Source organism: Macaca fascicularis, chromosome 15, assembly GCF_037993035.2.
Source record: "Macaca fascicularis isolate 582-1 chromosome 15, T2T-MFA8v1.1".
NCBI lineage: Eukaryota > Metazoa > Chordata > Mammalia > Primates > Cercopithecidae > Macaca > Macaca fascicularis.
The window spans coordinates 124,655,639-124,675,708 of record NC_088389.1 but is presented as its reverse complement, the minus strand read 5'-3'; the positions used below and the strand labels follow the sequence as shown (position 1 = coordinate 124,675,708).

General features: G+C 37.1%; 1 protein-coding gene across 25 annotated transcripts in view; it reads left to right on the top strand.

Moving 5' to 3' along the window:
- The window catches only part of LOC102119531 (ankyrin repeat domain-containing protein 18A), an 81,849-nt gene that overhangs the window by 22,213 nt on the left and 39,566 nt on the right, over positions 1–20,070 (top strand). For all 25 annotated transcript variants that reach the window (XR_012424931.1, XR_012424933.1, XR_012424932.1 and 22 more), the window contains 4 exons: positions 2,909–3,823; positions 5,408–5,557; positions 10,883–10,995; positions 13,205–13,334. Coding sequence is in view for 20 of the 25 variants with exons in the window: in XM_045372927.3 (XP_045228862.2) it covers positions 2,909–3,823; positions 5,408–5,557; positions 10,883–10,995; positions 13,205–13,334 (1,308 nt within the window). In the remaining 5 variants the exon portion in view is untranslated. The remainder of the gene's footprint in view (positions 1–2,908; positions 3,824–5,407; positions 5,558–10,882; positions 10,996–13,204; positions 13,335–20,070) is intronic.

Here is a 20,070-nt window from a genome sequence, read left to right as displayed (position 1 = left end):
TAGACATTGGCCTCAGTCTAGAGATGCAAAAAGTCATTTTGGTTTGTGGTTTGCTCACTTCAAAGAATTGAAGCATGTAATATGGATAGAAAGCTACAGTATTTCTGCTGTTACAGACACTTACAAAAACCGAAAACCAATACAGCGCTTGTTCCACAAGCCATATGGAACTTAGAAGCTCTTCTAAAGCTTAGAAGATGACTGGCAAGTGTGTTTCAGGGACCCACATGTGACAGTCCCACTGCTAATATCTATAAAAGCATGAAACCCGAATTAGAAAATGTGAGTTATTCTCCACCACATAGTGACAGAACATCAAAAGCATATGTAGAAGAAGACTTACAGCAAGATATGCAAAGGCTTAAGCTTGAGGTGAGCTTGTTACAAGTAGAGGTCCTGGCTTTGAAGAAAAGAAGTTCAACTATAAAAAGAAAGAGGTTCCCTTGCTGCTTCTCTTATTATAAGTTATCTGATTCTTTCTGGTTCTCTACTCAAGAAAATCTCATGTGTATAGTTACAGTGGGGTTATCTAAATGTGTAGTTACGTGTCAAAGTAGATTAGTGCTGCTATCTAAATGACAGTTCTGGAAAACATTCCCATAATCTTTGCTCATTGATCAACTTAAGTCTCACTATGAGTCTTCCAAGTGGCATATGCGCTGGGAAAATTATTTAACCATATACCATGTGACCTTCTGAACTAGATAAGCATAAGGGAAATTGCTAAAGAAATAATGTCTAGATTCTTTTTTCTATATTCATTTTAATATGAATTACATTTATTTAAATGATAAAATGGTAATACAATGGGAGGGAAGCAATGACTGAGAAGAGACATGAAAATGTGTCTGACTTTGAGAGTTGCAACAAATATTTCCAGCCAAAGACGTCTGTTTAATGTGCTTCATGCATGCAGGTTTATCTGTTTGACTCAAACTGTTTAAACTTATAATTCCATCATGGCCACTTTAAATAATTTTGGAAACAAATATATATACTTTCACATATTTAAAAAAATCATCACTCTCCAATGTTTCTGTTGAATCAGACTTTTACATGATGTTGTTTCATAAAATATGGTAGGTTTTGAGATGTATGATTTTATCATATAAGTACCATAACTCCTCAGCCAAAAATTTAGCATTTGACTCTGTAGTAGAAGGCTGAGTTCTGTACATTGTGTTCTAAAGATAGACAAAAATCTAGAGATTTTCTTTCAAAGTAAAAGCAGATGAGGCCTCCCACCACCCTCTGAGCCATTAAATTGCTTTGCCAAAGTCACACCTTTAATTTATTTGATGAATTTAATGCATTTATCTGGTAATTTATGTAATTCAGCAACATGTAATTGTATCTTCCCTTTTGGTGCCACGAAATGCTAGGTAATGCCACCTTAGGAGCGTTGAGTGAGTTACTTAATATTTCTTGGTTTTACTTCCCTTATCAAGTAGATAATGGGGCTAGAGTGGACAACTATACTGTATATCTTCCAGCTATAAACTTTTGTGGTAAGTGAATGTAAATTTGAGGAACATCTCATTTTCCAGGATTCTGCACTAGCAACTCAGCAGTTTCACTCAGCTCCTTGTGTTGTGGCAAACTTTGGTTCCTCTATTTCAGTGAGCACCTTCACTTTTTTGGTATCCCAGGATCCAAATGAAAAAATAAGGAGAACAAACAGTGGGGAAAAGAATAGCTTAGTGCAGAAAAGGGAAAGCTTCTTTTCTGTTTCTGAAGCCCCACATGTCACATCCTCTCAATCTGGCTATTTCATGGAGAATCCAGGTGACAAAGACAGAAGACACATTTTATGCCTGTGTCTTTTTGTTTCTCTGTTTTTGTGTTGATACATTTACACCACAGAAGTACCTGTGATCTGATGGAGAACTAGAAGTAGAATCAGAAGCCCTGAGGAAAATCCTGCAGCTTGCTTATGTTTTTAACCTCTCTTCTTTAAGGATTGTGATGATTAAATAAGTTCATCAATGTATGTATGTAGAAGTGCTTAGTACAATGTCTAGATTTATGATTTAGTAAATGTAATTCTTACAACTGACTAAAAAATGTTGAGTCAAATCACAATAGAATATGATCAGAGAAACAGAACTTTTAAAACTTTGAGAGATTTTATCTGTCCAAATAGATGTGGAGGTAAAGCTCTTGCTCTAGGGTGGTGTCTGGGTTAGATATCAGAGTATAAATGCAATTTTCTTTTTTCAAGATTTTAGTCAAAATTTTTAACATTTAACTTTATGCTTTGAGTTTGTTGTAATTCAGAGAAAGGTTTTTCCAATTCTGATATTCTTAAAAATTCTCTAGAGTGTGTGTGTGTGTGTGTGTGTGTGTGTATGTGTGTGTGTGTGTGTGTGTGTTTACTTTTATGGATTCATTGACATCAAATAAATTTAATTTTTTTTTTTTTTTTTTTGAGACGGAGTCTCACTCTGTCGCCCAGGCGGGAGTGCAGTGGCCGGATCTCAGCTCACTGCAAGCTCTGCCTCCCGGGTTTACGCCATTCTCCTGCCTCAGCCTCCCGAGTAGCTGGGACTACAGGCGCCCGCCACCTCGCCCGGCTAGTTTTTTTGTACTTTTTAGTAGAGACGGGGTTTCACCGTGTTCACCAGGATGGTCTCGATCTCCTGACCTCGTGATCCGCCCATCTCGGCCTCCCAAAGTGCTGGGATTACAGGCTTGAGCCACCGCGCCCGGCCTGACATCAAATAAATTTTTGAACTTTTTGAAATGTATGCTAAGGTTCAAGGTTTTACTTCAACTTTTTCTCCAGTTTGATATCCACTTACAGCAACTTTTAATTCCATGAATGTACAGGTTGTTCTTTCACTTCAGAAATAACCATGATATGTTATTTTGTTGAGTGCTAGCTAAAAATTTGTTTTGTTTTATTTAGGATTCTCAAAGTTATGGAAGAAAGAAGGATGTGATGTATGGAAATTACATGTTGAAGAGAGACATTGCCATGCTCAAACAGGAATTATACACAATAAAAAATGACAGTCTCAGAAAGGAAAAAGAATATATTCAGGAAATTAAAAGTATTACAGAAATGAATGCTAACTTTGAAAAGAGTGTAAGACTCAATGACGAAATGATAACAAAAACAACGGCCCAGTATTCGCAACAGCTTAATGAACTGAAAGCTGAGAATACAAGGATGAATTCAAAATTGGAGAAGGAAAAACACAGCAAAGAAAGACTAGAAGTTGAAGTTGAATCCCTCCATTCTAGCCTGGCCACTGCTATAAATGAGTACAATGAAATTTTGGAAAGAAAAGACCTGGAACTAGTTTTATGGAGAGCAGATGATGTTTCTGTACATGAAAAAATGGATTCCAATATTTCTCAATTAACAGATAAGAATGAGTTGCTTACCAAACAACTTTCTAAAGCTCGGGTGAAGTTCAATACCTTAAAAGGTAAGCTTCATGAGACAAGAGATGCTCTCAGGGAAAAGACACTGGCTTTAGAAAGTGTACAGATGGACCTAAAGCAAGCGCAGTATCGATTAAAGGAAATGAAGCAGATGCATCCAAATGAGGAAGCTAAAGAAAGTCAATCCTTTGGAAAGCAGAACTCTTTAGAGGAGAGAATACATCAAGAACTTGAAAATCTATTGCTTGAACAACAACTAAAGGATGCTTATAAGGAAGGCAATAATAAAGAGATAGTCATTAATATCCAAGAAGACTGTCTTGAGAATGGAAAGGAAGATCTTACAGAAGAAAAAAATATGGAATTAATGAATGAATATAATTATTTAAAAGAAAAACTGTTTCAGTATGAAAAAGAAGAAGCAGAAGGAGAAGTAAGTATGAAGAAAACTGTTTTTAACCTTCTGGAAACAAATTTAAGCATTTCATTCTGGCTGTATGTTGAACCTAGTTCAATATAAAAATAAATAGATGAAAATGTGTTTACCATACTGTATAATTCCATTTACATGAATCATCCAGGAAATACATGTATAGGAACAGAAAGAAGATTAATGTTTGTGTAGGGCTGGGGCTGGAAATGGGTGGTGACTGCTAATGGGCATGAGGGATTGTCCTGGAGTGATGAAAATGTTCTAAAGTTGGATTGTAGAGATGGTTGCACGACATAGTAAATTTACTAAAAATATTTGAACTGTTTGTTAAAACAGATAAATTCTATAAATCGTATTTCAACAAAGCTGTTTTAATAAAAATCATATTTCCACAAAGCTGTTTTAATACAAAACCAAAAAAATATGTTTACTGTATCAGCTTGGAAACATACTTTGTTTCCAGAAAATAAAAGGTAGAACTGGCAGATGCTTTCCTTTGAGTAAAGACATTATGTCACCAATGAAATTTTAGTAGATACAGAGCAATGTTGATAAGGGAGGTAGTCTTATACTACTGAAATAATAAATTTAATGTCTTTATGTTGCCACATTCTAAGACCATAATGAAGCAGGTAAATGGAAATGCTTGTACCTGAAATGTGTATTTTGAAATTAAGATTCAATTAAGTGAGCCGCTTTGACACTTAATTCTAGATTTCCCAGATGAAGTGAAGTTTGTTGCTGTGTCTTGTGATGCTTTTCCTTTAGTGACTCTCTCTTTTATGTATTTTGGTTGGTATAACTTTGTTTTGATTCATACCAATGTGACTTAAGTCTGAAAATATGTCAGTCTCACATTATGTATTTTTCTGACCACTTAGAATTTTAAAGACATCTACTTGTTATAAAATCACAATTTGGAATAAATGTCACAAATTTTAGCAAAAAAAAATTTGATATAATGTTCCCACTGGTAGGTATTTATAATTTATTGTGAATATTTTATGAATAATTAGCTCATAATTTACATTTTAAGTCTCAATGGCTATCATTTAGATATAACTCTTTCCCATACAAGGATACTTGTAGCTGTCTGTGATTTATGAGTTTGACATTGAATCCCCATTTTCAGACTAATGAGGGGTGGCAGAGTTAACGGAGAGTGGGATGGAAGTGAGTATGGGACACAGATGTAGGAGCTGAGGTCAGGGAGGGAGTTAGAGGCCATGTTACCTAGGGCCTTGAAGGCCGTTGGAAATTTACTTTTATTCTGAGATAGGAATCTGTTGGAAGGATTTCAATAGGTGACTGAATATGTGAGGAACTCAGGTTGAGTTGAGGGTCTAAGGTGAATGAATAGCGGGCTGAATCCATCTGTCATGTAAGAGAATGATTTGGCAGGAAGATAACACCTTCTGTGCCCCTCACTGAATTCAGTAATAAAGAAGAATGTGTACGTATGAGGAAAAGAAAGTGAATCTGTGTGTGTGGTAATAATTTTCAAAGCATGTATGCTAGAGTTAAATATTAACATATTTAATAATAAGGCACTTTATAAAATTGGTAACAAAAATATTTTATCAGGTGATTGTGAGACGACTTCAAGAAGAACTGGCTGATCACCTTAACAAATTTTCTATGTCAGAATCTCCACTGGAAGGTACATCACATTGTCACATTAATTTGGATGAGACACGGGCTTCAAAGAAGAAATTATTTCAAGTAGGAAGTCAAGTATGTATGGAATTTAACATGTAGACCATTAATCTGTGGCTGGTTGAATAATATAAAGTGTTTAGGATACTAATTTCAGTGGACAGCCTGTTTTTGTAATTTCATTATAATTGATTATTACCATTTTATTATCTTTATAACGTACTTATTTCTTCAACTCTGGCTTTTGTTCTGACATTTTGAAAAATAGTTGCATATGTTTTCTCTTACAATGTTTACTCTTGGGAAAGTTGAGAATGATAAATCACTCCTCACAGAAAATTGACTTTTTTCCTGTTAAACAGTATTTTTAGATAATTTCCTTATTGTCTTGGTGAGGCAAGCCAGATTGAGTCAGAGGAGAATGTTTAATGGAATATTGCAGAAAGTTGTCTTATTTCTTCACTTTTGTGAATGGACACAGAAGCTGTGCCTATTCATTTCATGGATTCTAGGTTAACTTGTACAGAAAGGTCATCATACTGTTCTTTGAAATGCACACGTTTTAGATTAATTCACAAACTGCTTGAAAAGTTAGGCATTGCCTTCATCTTCCTTTCATTTAAAATATACTGTAATGGCATAAAAATATTCAGATCTGATAGAGCATGTACATCCAAAATAGAGAGCTGAGAAAATTATCTTGATCCTACCATGAGATTTTTGAAACAATTTCACTGAGAGATAATTCACATGTCAGACAGTTCAGCCATTTAAAATGTATAACTCAGTGTCTGTTAGTATATTCACAGCATTGTGTAATCATCAGCACAATCAATGCTAGAACATTTTCGCCACTCTGAAAAGCAACCCCACATCTCTTAGCCATGACTGCAACCCCTCTCCATGTCTCTCCACCTACCCCTACCCCATGTCTCTCCATCTACCCCAGTTATAGGCAACCACCGTCCACTTTTGTCTCCATAGATGTGTATGGTCTGCATATTTTATATACACAGAGTCATACAATATGAAGTCCTTTCTGACTGGCTCTTTCACTTAGCAGAATGTTTTCAGAATTTTATCCATGTTGTAGCACGTATCAGTAGTTTATTCCTTCTTATTGTCTCATAATAGTCTATTTCATGGCTACACCAGTTTTCCATTCATTCGTCAGCTGATGGACCTTTAGGTTGTTTCCACTTTTTGGCTATTATGAAAACAGCTGTTGTGAACATTCATTTACAGGTTATTGTATGGATGTATGTTTTTATTTCTCTGCCATTGGACTTTATCCTAGCGTTAATTGGGCAGATGTCAGCCCCAGTTTTACCCATGCTGTCCTTCCTGCCTTCTCAGTTCCTGCTCATCTAGCCTCATTCATTCAGACCTGGCAGGCAATTTCCTCTTCATGAAGCTTTCTCTGACTGTTCTTACTCTCACTGACCTTACATCTCAGCACTTGTTGCCCAGTCTGCAGAATAACTTAGCCCTTAATTTGACATGGCTTTTATTTTTGATGGAAGATAATTTTGTCTCATCATAAATTTGCTTAAAGGGAAAATAATATCTGACATGCATGTCACCTATCCTTGTGTAAATTGAAAATATTTTAGCTTGGCAGCTTTTAGCATAGAACAAAATATACCATACCAATTATTTCTTCTTTGAGACATTAACACAGTAAGTCTTTTTATTCTAAGTGTATTTTTAGCAATTAAATATGAAATTAAAACCAATTAGTCTAATAAAGGAGAATTGTTCAATCAAATGCTCATGTTTTTCTCAGTATGAAAAAAGAATCTAAATTTGCCTTCCTTCACTATGTAGCCAAAACTGTATTTCTGGATGGTTGCCAGTTTGTCAGCTGAACAGTTCTGGGTGCAGCTTGTCTGATGAAAGCACAGCCCCTTAATCCGAGCGCTCAGCAGAGTACTCGTGAAAGCAGTGCCACAGCAACAGCTTCTGGGAGGGAATTGATTCAGAAGCCTTGATTTAGCAATAGAGTCCAGGGTTTTCAGCTCCGTGGCTCAGCCTGTCTCTGCTGGTCATGTCGGTTATGTACTACTCAATCCAGGAGGTGCTGTTTACATTGTACTACGTACATGACTGTTGCCCACTGAGTCATATGGAGAGAAAAGTAAGCTATAAATTATGCGCTCCCCATTTGCTGCCACTTTCAGTGGTGTGAAGAATGATTCAGTGCAGCTATAGGAGACTACTCCCATTGGAATGCCACCTGCCTAACGTGTACAATTGTCAAGATATAAAAAAGTAAAAATTACCATGCTAATAGCAAATCTTATCTGTAGTTCACTATGTACATGGACTCTTCTAAGTGCTTCTAAGCAAATCTTATCTGTAGCTCACCATGCACCATGTACTCTTCTAAGTACTTCATGTCAGTCCCCGGTTTAATCTTCCCAACATCCCAGTGAAGTGATGGTATTATTCTCTCCATTTCATAGATAAAGAACCGGAGACACAGAAAATTAATTTTCTCAAGTTCACACAGCTAGTATCTGGTAGAGCTGGGATTCAGACCCAGGCCTTCTGGCTTCTGTGTAGAACTGCTTCTCAAACCATTGCATGGAACACCTGGTTGGTGAGGTGGTTAATGCCAGTAATTCTAGCACTTTGGGAGGCTAAGGCAAGAACAGTGCTTGAGCCCAGGAATTTGAGACCAGCCAGAGCAATATAAGTGAGACCCTGACTCTACCAAAAAAAATTTTTTTTAACAGATGAGGCATGGTGGTGCATGCCTGTAATCCCAGCTACATTGGAAGGCTGTGGTGGGAGGATCACTTGAGCTCAGAATATCAAGGCTGCAGTGAGCGGTAATCAAGCCATCGCACTCCAGCCTGGGTAGCAGAGCAAGACTCTGTCTCATAAATAAAATGTTTTTTATAGATTCGCATAGAGTTGATTTAGACATCAGGCATAGAATTATTAGCCACTGTGATGTCTGCCTTGGGAGTAAAACATATAATAAGGGACAGCTTTAAACCATCTCAGTCAATAGCTTCTAACTTCTCCAGAAGGTTCTTATTTCATGAGTTCCTAAGCAAGAGACTACCTGGATAAGACATTTGGTGGACACCATTTTGAGATGAAGAATCTCGATTAGGAAGAAGGGAGATCTCTACTTGACTGGAGCTTCCCAATGATATAGTTGAGTGTCCCCAGAAAGAAACTGTAGAACAAGATGTTCATCATGCCATATCTCTATGGAAAAGGAAATTCTTTAGAAGGAAACAAAGGCAAACAATTGATAATCTGATTCTCATGGGAAAGTTTTCATTATACAAGAAAAAAAGGGCTGGGTGCCATGGCTCATGCCTGTAATCCCAACACTTTGAGAGACTGAGGTGGGTGGATTGCCTGAGGCCAGAAGTACAAGAACAGCCTGGCCAACATGGCAAACCCCTGTCTCTACTGAAAATACAAAAATTAGCTTGGTGTAGTGGTGTGCAACTGTAGTCCCAGCTACTTGGGAGGCTGAGGCAGGAGAATCACTTGAACCCAGGAGATGGAAGTTGCAGTGAGCCGACGTGACACCACTGCACTCCAGCCTGGATAAAAGACTGTGACTCTATCTCAACAAAAAAGAAAGAAAAAGAAAAAAAGGACAAAGTATAGTGGTCAAAAAAAGAAGAAAGAGAGAGAGAGATATGAAAGAAAGAGAGAGAAGGAAGGAAGGAAAGAAGGAAGGAAGAAGAAAGAAAGGAAAGAAAGAAAAAGGGAAAGAAAGAAAGAGAAGGAAAAGAAAGGAAGGAAGGAAGGACAAAGTATACTGGTCAATATCCAAAGAAAAAGGAAAAAAAAGAAAAGAAAAGAAGGAAAAAGTACAAAGTATACTGGTCAATATCCTAAGGGTGAGACAGCCCCCCTTCAAGATTAGAAAATAATACTATATTCAAAGTAACATCAATAAGAATCAACATAAAATAGACAAGATTCACTATCTACAAAAGTAATCTGCACCAAGTAGCAATGTATGAGTGTGTGTTTGAAAATATTGTCTATAATATGTGTACTAGAAGGAAGAAGCCTCAGTAAAAAGGTCAGAGTTGGAAATATATATTAGGGAATCCAGGTTAACCTTTGGAGATTTTAGGAGTTCTGAGAGAATTTAAAAAGAGGAGTAGCAGCCGGGCATGGTGGCTCATGCCTGTAATCCCAGCACTTTGAGAGACCGAGGTGGGCGGATCATGAGGTCAGGAGTTCAAGACCTGCCTGGCCAACATAGTGAAATCCCATCTCTACTAAAAATACAAACAATTAGCTGGGTGAGGTGGTGGGCACCTGTAATCCCAGCTACTCGGGAGGCTGAGACAGGATAATCACGTGAACCCGAGAGGTGGAGGTTGCAGTGAGTGGAGATCGCGCTGTTGTGGAATCAGGAGGACCAGAGACAGACCTTGAGGTGTATACAGGAGGATATCTTTATTGAGTGTATTCAGATCCAGTGGACTCAACTTTTGACAAACTGGGCCCAGAACAAAGACAGCACTTGACTTTTTTTATGCACACCTCAAAAAGAGGGTGGGCTAGCTTGAAGCAGGCTTACAGTTAGAGTGGTGTGAAAGCACGGATACAGAGCAGAACAATTAATTAAATTGTGACAGGTTCATAACTCAGGATTACACATGACGTTTGCCAAGCAACCGAGATGTCTGTTATCTAGGTTTTGCTCTAAAGAGCCATACACTGGTTTATCTCAAGTTTCAGTATACAAAGTGATGAAAAGTAGATCTCTGGATGAGACCATGTGTCATAGAGTCCAATGGAAGGGGAGAAACAGGATAATAGAAAAGCCACAAAAACTAGACAAAAGTTATTATTTGTTTATTATAGAAAAAATAAACTTTGTTTAAAGAGAAATGGTAAAGAGACATGGAAAGACAAACCCACAGGTGAATACTTACAGAGGATGACAGTATTTAGCTCAGCCTGAAGATAGATGAGGATCAAAAATGTAATGGGAACTAGTAAGAGTTTTCTAAAAATCATCTTAATAAGATGTAATTTAACTTGGAATATCTTAAACTATTAATGACAATGTTTCTAGAGCATCTTTAAAAACTAAAATGTAAATATAGCTACCTTTATTTTTTTTCTTTTACTAACCCTTAGTATTTTATGTGTAAAAATTCTCATTTTTAACAAACATTTTTGGCAGTTTAAATTTCAGAAAAGATAATGATGAAAGTGTGAATCATTTTTAGCTGTTTTAAGAAAATGACTATTTTTGAAATCTGTCCTTATTGGCATCAGGTTTATAAAACGCACTTTATATATCTGCCTAAATACATATTATTCGTCAACTTATGAGAAATAATATTTTTAAGATAAAAGAGGGGCTCTAGATTTTGCAAAAATAATTTTAAACCCTTTGTTTTCAAGCCTGAAGAAAAACATGAAGAATTCAGAAAACTTTTTGAGTTAAGATCATCACTGGACTATAATGTGGATCAAATAAGAAAGAAAAATCATAAATTAGAAGAAGAGACAACTGGGTATGGTTTTCATATTATAGGACATTTTAACCATTTATTAATTGATTTAACTCTAACTTTACTTGACTAAAACCTAGATACAAATTCATTTTATGTCTGCATTTTCATAATTAAACGAATTGTATTTTAAAATGTATTTCAGAAACTCACAACGCAACTTTATAGGCATGTGAGCAGGAGTCCATGACCCTTGCACTTTTTTGTTGGAATTATTAAAAAATCAAATTTCAGTATAAAAACACAATAACTGATGAAAAATAGATCTCTGGATGAGACCATGTGTCACAGAGTCCAGTGGAAGGGGAGAAACGGGGCAGAAGTCAGCTAAGTGCTATGGCGAAGTTGGGATGAAAACATTCATATTAAAAATATGTGAAAAAAAAGAAACAATGCGATCTCAAAATTTTTTTGAATGCCGAAACATTACACTTATTTATTTATTTATTTTTTGAGACAGAGTCGGGCTCTGTCACCCAGGCTGGAGTGCAATGACACAATCTCGGCTCACTGCAACCTCCACCTCCTGGGTTCAAGTGATTCTCTTGCCCGAGCCTCCTGAGTAGCTGTGATTACAGGAGTGCACCACCCTGCCCGGCGAATTTTTATATTTTTTGTAGAGACAGTGTTTCACCATGTTGGTCACGCTGGTCTCGAACTCCTAACCTCATGATCCACCTGCCTCGGCCTCCCAAAGTGAGGCATGAGCCATTGTGCTTGGCAACGTATTCTTTAATGGTTTTGAAAACAATAATGACAATGCTTTGGGCATGTGATGTCAAGTGCACTCTTCATGACCTAGTTTGAATTTTTATTTCTGAAGATATTTTTGCTGTATTTGGTCATCTTTTCTTCCTTTTACAGTGTTCTTCTCTGCTGCATTCATATTTTTTAAAGACCTATTTGTGTCATTCTTTAACATCAAAATTTATCTTGATATATAGCTTGTATTTGGTTTCTGCTTCTTTCTTTTGCTTTTAGATATAAAACATATCATGGAAATTTACTCATTTTACATGGGTTCCTCCATTGTATACATGAAGTATACATCTTACTAAACTTGTTTTACAGAAATAAATTATACATATGTATAAATATATGTATAACCTAAAGAAAAAGAGTAAAAGACCATTCATGTTTTGATCACAGATTAAAAAAAAAAAATGGAATGTGTCTTTGAAGTCCTGAACACAGCTAGTTTTCTATTTATTTACTGAGCACTTAAGTTGGTTCTCTGATTCTATTCAACATTTTTCTGTCATTGTCTTTCTCTACATGGTTTTGTATCTCTTTCATTTTGTTGGATTATGTCAGTAAAGATCTCTAGATCTCTTCTTCAAAGTCTTTAAATCATCACATATCTGTCTCCACCTTTCCTTTTTTCTAAAACTGCCTGTTTTCTTTTTCTCCTCAACTCAGATATTAAAGATGTTTCCTTACTTCTCTTTCTCTACATTGAATGACCTTCTTGATGCTTTTTGTGTGTACTTTTTTTTCTTGTTATAGACTGTGGTCATCGGATATCAAAATGTATTTTTGTGTCTTTTTCAAACATGTATGTGTTTTACTTTTTTTTATCTTAGTTACTCATCTCTGGGTTATGGCGTATATTTACTAATAGGTCATTTTATCTTAGCATACCAAAATGGATGTGAATAGTTTATTTATAAAAACCTGTATGGTTAGGCCAGGTGTGGTGGCTCATGCCTGTAATCCCAGCAATTTGGGAGGCCAAGGCAGGTAGATCATTTGAGGTCAGGAGTCCAAAACCAGCCTGACCAAAATGGTGAACCTCATCTCTACTAAAAATACAAAATTAGCCAGGGATGGTGGCACATGCCTGTAATCCCAGCTACTTGGGAGGCTGAGACAAGAGAATCACTTGAACCCAGGAAGCAGAAGTGGCAGTAAGCCATCATCACGCCATCGCACTTCAGCCTGAGCAACAAGAGTGAAATTCCATCTCAAAAAAAACTGTATGGCTATCGTATCACTTTACCTGCTATGTATGCCATAAAATTGTTGTTCATATTATTTATCTAAGATTATAATTTCATATAGAATATTTTCAAACTATGTTCAGTTGAAACTGAGAGGATCATAGTTTATAGATTTGTTTCTTTGATATGCCATAACATAATATCTGTTTAAACAATTATTAAATATTTACTCTTACAAATACTTGACTTACTACTTCTGTACATTTCTGCAGATATAAGAAATGCCTAGAAATGACAATAAATATGTTAAATGTATTTGGAAATGAAGACTTCAGTTGCCATGGAGACTTAAATACAGATCAACTGAAAATGGATATTCTGTTTAAGAAGCTAAAACAGAAGGTAATTAAAAATAATTATTTTATCTTAAGGTCTAGATTACATGTGCGAGACGTGCAGGTTTGTTACATAGGTAAACGTGTGCCATGGTGGTTTGCTGCACCTATCAATCCATCACCTATGTATTAAGCCCCGCAGGTGTTAGCTATTAATATTGATGCTCTCCCTCCTGACCCAAACAGGCCCAGGTGTTTGTTGTTCCCCACCCCAAGTGCATGTGTTCTCATCATTCAGCTCCTACTTATAAGTGAGAAGATGAAGTGTTTGGTTTTTTGTTCCTGAGTTAGTTTGCTGAGGATAACAGCTTCAAGTTCATCCATGTCTTGCAAGGAGCATGATCTCATTTGTATGGCTCCATAGTATTCCATGACGTATATATACCACATTTTTTTTATCCTGTCTATCATTGATGGACATCTGGGTTGACTCCATTTCTTTGCTATTGTGAATAGTGCTGCAATGAACATACAAATACATGTATCTTTGTAATAGGATAATTTATATTCCAACATAAGGTAATTTTAAATCAGTTTGGGGATTAAAATTATGTAATTTGGGGAAATATTAATGATGGATAAACCCAAATTCAGCCATAATATGTTTAAGGAGGTTGATTCTGAGCCAATATGGTGACTGTGGCCCTGGATTACTGAATCTCCAGAGCTCTTGAGAAAGTTTCATGAGACAGTCAGATTACAGTTTGGTTTTGGTTTTGTACATTTCCAGCAGACAGAAGGTGTAGGGAAAATCATAAATCAATATGAGGAAGGCAGACATTGGCTCAGCCTAAAAGTGGGACATCAAAAAGGAGGGGCTAACAAGTCATAGGTGGGTTTTGGGGATTCTTTAGGTGACAATTGGTAAAGAAAATCTGTTGTCTAAAACTGGAAATAGGTAGAAAGGAAGGCCTTAATTAAGATAAGGTGGTTACGGAGGTTAAGGTTCTTATTATGTAGACAAAGCCTCATAGCTGGCAGCCCTCAGAGAAAATAGAGGGTAAAAATATCTTTTCAGACTTTAAATGCATCAGGCTCTTAGTTAATCTTCCCTAGATCTGGGAAGACCTAGAAAGGGAGAGATTGGGCTACATTAATGAAGACTTCTTACAGATGCAGTTTCCCCCACAGAAGACAGCTTTGTACAGTCATTTCAATTTCTTGGTCCTGCAACAGCCATTTCAAAATGTGTCAAAAATATATATATATCTGGGGGTAAAATACTTTGATTTTTTTCAGCTTCTTCTCTCTGTGATGCTGTACCAGAATCACGTTAGAAAGTAAGCCACATCATAAGAGTTAATAAAACCTGTCTGATGAGATTTGATAATTTGAAGGGTGTGATTCCCAGACCCTTTAGATAGAAACTGGGGCAAAAGAATACAAGGTCTTTCTCCTCAATATAAATCTCTCAGTGCTTTAAGCGGTGAAAGATTTTTCATTTAATTTTACAGACTTGATGCTAATAAAAAGGATACTTAAAAAAAAAAATATATATATATATATATATACACACTATACATCTTATAAGACATGCTGTTGATTCTCTTATGTCTTGAACCCTGGCCAGTGGTCTGAAACCAAGCAGCCCATGTCTCCAGATCACTAGTATCAAATAAATTTTGGGGTGCAACAGGTTTATTGAGAAATAATTAACACACCGTGCAATTCACTCATTTAAAATATACAAGTCATTGACTTTTCGTATTTTCAGAGAGTTATGCAATCATCATTACAATCAATTTTAGAATATTTTCATCACCCTAAAAACAAACCCCATATCATTTAGCCATATTCACTAGTTTTCTGTTCCTCCCTCAGCCCTAGGTAACCACCCACCTTCTTTGTATAGATTTGCCTATAAGCCTCTGAAATAAAAAGCAAGTGGTCTACTGTGACTGGCTTATTTCACTCAGCATAATTTTTCATGATGCATCTGTGCTATAGCAGGTATTGATGCAGGATTTTTGCTCCTTAATTCAGCTAAATCTGGGTTCTTCTCATGATCAGGAAAAATTAGGCACGTGGACACATTGAAGGGTGAGGAGGACAGAATTTATTAAGTGAAAGGGAAGCTCTCAGCAAAGAGAAGGGTCCTGCAATCAGATTTCCACCTCACAGTTGAATACCAGGACCAGCACACATGAGCTGAAGAGGCCAGGCTCCTCCTCTGCATAAGGCATGAATTCCTGGTGGCTCCACCCCAACCCCCCAGTGCATGTGGGCCTCTGGTCCGCTGCTGGCATGTCCAGGCAAAACCCTGTGCCGGTTCCCTTATCTGCACCAAATGTTTTGTCTGGTGTAGACACTTGTGGGCCTGGTTGGAGATTCTCTGGGGACTGTGCTGTATCTGCCTAGGCATTTTGCTGTCTCCTGCTTCTATCAGTATCAGTACTTAATTTCTTCTTATTGCTGAGTAATATTCCACTGTATGGATACATTAAACATTTTATGTATCCATTCGTGAGGTGATGGACCTTTGGGTTCTTTCCACTTCTTGACTTTATTAATAATGCTGCTGTATAAGTTTTTGTGCTTGCATATGTTTTTATTTTTCTGGAGTATATAATTAATGACTGGAATTTCTGGGTCATATGGTAACTTCATGCTTAACCTTTTGAGGAGCTGCCAGTTTTCCAAAGTGACTGCACCACTTTACATTCCCAGCAGCATTGGATAAGGGTTTTAATTTCTTTACATTTTTCCTAACACTTATTTTCTCTTTTTTATTGAACAAAGATTTCATCCTGTGGTGTGAAGTGATACCACAAGGTGGTTGTGATTTACATTTTCCTAATGACTAACTACATTAAGCATCTATTAATGTGCTTATTATCCATCTTTATATCTTCTTTGCAGAAATATCTATTCAAAATCTTTGCCCATTTTTAAAATTGGGTTATCTTATTATTTATGAATTCTATATCCTATATATGTAAGTCCCTTATTAGATATATGCTTTTCAAATACTTTCTTCTACTCAGTGTCTTACCTTTTCACTTCTTGATACTGTCTTCTCAGGCCCAGCGGTTTTCAATTTTGAAGTCCATTGAATCCATTTTTGCTTTGGAGTCAAGGCTAAGAAAACTGCCAAATGCAGTCACAAAGATTTATACCAATGTTTTTTTCTGAGAGTTTTACAGTTTTAGCTGTTACAGTTAACTGTTTTATTTTGAGTTAATTTTTAGATATGGTATTAGGTGAGAGTCCAACTTTATATATATATTTTTTGCACATGTATACCCAGTTGTTCCAACACCATTTATTGAAAAGACTATTCTTTTCCCATTCTGTTTTTTTGTTAACCTTGTATAAAATCAATTGTAAATGTGCAGGCTTATTTTTAGATTATCAATTCTTAGTTTGTTTATGTCTATTCTTATACTAGGACCAAATCAAATTTAATGAAAAGGTTTTTTTCAATCATGTTGCATATTACCAGTTGTCTAATGTCATAATAAAAATTAAATGTAGTGAAATATCTTTAACTTCACCTTTTGTGTCTCAAAGGAGTCTGTGGTCAGCTTATACCTTACTTACTCTAAGACACAATGGCAAGTCAGGCTTACAAGACACACTTTCTTTCTTTTTTTTCTCCATTTAAACCTTTAGTCTCTTATCCAGTGCCTCCCTCTATAGTTTCGTTTTCAGTAAATTTTGGTCACAGGATCTGCTGACATAGTCTACTGTTTAGTGCATTATGTTTTACTAATTCATTATAATTCATAGAATCATCCATAGATATTTACCATCCAGGAAGGAGAAGTTTAAGTCTGAGCTGCCAGCTTTCCTCAGTGGAAACCAAGTGAAGTCATCATCTTCCAGTTCGCAGATCCTCTTGCCACGTGGTAGCTGGTTCTCTTGAGTAGCACTGTGGCTAATCCTTTTCTTGGTGCAGATCTTGCATTCTCAGAAACCACAGTTTCTGTATTGACCTCCTTTGACTGAAACAGAGATGCACAGCTCTGCTTTCTAGCTTACTAGAGGATTCTTGGAATAAAAAGTTTAACTCATTCCAAGAAAAGTTTTAGGAGCGCAGCAGTTAAAAATCAGGTAATATTCAGCAATTTATCAGAGACAAATGGTAGATTGGTATTTTGAATTTCAAAATATCAGAGCCAAGTTATGTGCTATAGAGAAGCATTGTGGTATAACATAGAGATGGGATTGTCTTAACTTCTCCATACAAACAGGCTTGGAGTAAGGTAAAGGAGAAATTGCATTTGATGTCTTAACACTCAAACCTCACTATGTTTATTTTACTTTTGTGAAGTCTAAAAATCATTCCATAGTGTTCTCCTTATTTCCTCCTCATTGAGAAAAAGGAAAATGAAAATTGAATACTAGACTGATTAATAAATACTCAAAGCTTCTTCTCTTTTTTGTTTTTTCTTTTTTTTTTTTTTAGATGGAGCCCTGCTCTGTCACCCAGGCTGGAGTGCAGTGGCGCAATCTCGGCTCACTGCAAGCTCCGCCTCCCGGGTTTGTGCCGTTCTCCTGCCTCAGCCTCCTGAGTAGCTGGGACTACAGGCGCCCACCACGGCCAGCTAATGTTTTGTATTTTTAGTAGAGATGGGGTTTGACCCTGTTAGCCAGGATGGTCTTGATCTCCTGACCTCATGATCCGCCCGCCTCGGCCTCCCAAGCTGGGATTACAGGCGTGAGCCACCGTGCCCGGATCAAAGCTTCTTTTAGAACTTTCGTTAATTGAAATCACATAAATATCTGATTTTGGTTATGTAACCAGGTATTTCTAGTTGTTTTTCAAATCATATGTCTTCTTGCTTCGCAGTCTATAACTTGAGGGGAAATTGTAAGGAGACACCCTTGCCTTATTATCAGAGTTCGTAATTGAAGGGGGTTTTAGGAAAAGTTCCTCTTCAGCAGCTTATGTCTCTTTCCTGGTTATCTGCTGCTTCTCAATGTTTGTCATCAATAAATTAATCTCAACATTTATTAGATCCTACTTTAAAGGAGAGTCTTTTCTGCTGTATAAGTTATGTTTCTTGTTGTCTTTTTTTAAAACTTATTTTTCTAACAATTACTCAGAGATTTTTAGCTTAAAAGAAAAACATTTATTTAGTTCATGAACCTGTGGTTTGGAAAAAGCTTGGCCAGGACAGCTTGCCTCTGCTCCCCTCAGCTTCCCTAGGAACAGCTGATCATTTGGGGAAATGGCATCATCTGAAGCTTTGCTCACCCATGCGTTTGATGGTTGATGCTGGCCATTGGCTGGAACCTTGCTTGGGGCAGGCAGCATGAACACTGACACTGGCACTCCCAGGCTGTCTCTGTGGTCTGATCTCTCTCACAATCTGGGGGCTGAGTTTGAAGGGAAAGCAGTCTGAGATAGGGAAGCCACATGGTATCCCTTTTACTGCATTCTATTCATTAGAAGGAAGTCAGTAAGGATGGCCCATATTCTATTCTTTTGATGGGATAAATATAGCTTCTCTTTTGTTTTAATTGACATGTATATACATAATTTTGGGCTATAGAGTGACATTTTGATACACGTATATAGTGCGTAATGATCAAGCCAACTAGCATATTTACTACTTCAACCATTTCTCATTTCTTTGAATTGTGAACATTCAAAATCTTCTAGCTTTTTAAAAATATACAATAAATCATAGTTAACCATATTTGCCTACAATGCCACAGACCACCAGAACTCATTCCTCTTATCTAACTGTAATTCTGTATCCATTAACCAGACTCCCATCCCCTATCTTTATGAGCTTTTTTATTGTTGTTAAGAGACGAGGTCTTGCTAGTGAAGTCTGGTCTCCGGGCAACTGTAGTCACCCAGACTAGAGACAGTGATTTGATCATAGCTCACTGCAGCCTCAAACTCTTGGGCTCATGTGATCCTCCCACCTCAGCCTCCTGAGCAGCTGGGATTGTGGACATGCACCATTGCACTTGTCTGATTTTTCACTTTGTAGAGATGTCTCTCTGTGTTGCTCAGGCTGCTCTGGAGCTTTTGGTCTCAGGTGATTCTCCTGCCTTGGTCTTTCAAAGTGCTAGGAAATTACAGGCATCAGCCGTGTTGCCCAGCCCTCAATTACTCTTTTCTTTTTTTTTTGAGATGGAGTTTTGCTGTGTTGCCCGGGCTGGAGTGCAGTGGTGCGATCACAGCTCACTGCAAACTCCACCTCCTGGGTTCGCGCCATTCTCCTACCTCAGCCTCCCGAGTAGCTGGGACTACAGGCGCCCGCCACCACGCCCAGCTAATTTTTTGTATTTTTAGTAGAGACGGGGTTTCACCATGTTAGCCAGGATGGTCTCGATTTCCTGACCTCATGATCCACCTGCCTCAGCCTCCCAAAGTGCTGGGATTACAGGTGTGAGCCACCATGCCCAGCCTCAATTTTTCTTTAGCTCCCACACATGAGTGCGAATGTACGGTATGTATCTTTCTGTGTCTGCACTTAATATAATATCCTCCAGACTGATCCAAATGGCCACAAATAAGAGGATTTCATTTTTTTACATGGTGAATAGTGTTCCATTGTGTATGTGTACCACGATTTTTGGTCCATTCATTTGTTGATAGACATGTAGGTTGATTTATTACATCAGTTGTTGTGAATAGTGCTACAATGAACATATGAGGACAGGTATCTTTGTAATCTATTGGTTTTTTTCTATTGCCTGAATACCCGGTAGTGGGGTTGCTGGATCCCTCGACAGTTCCATTATTAGTTTTTTGAGAAATCCTCATGTTGTTTTCTAAGTGG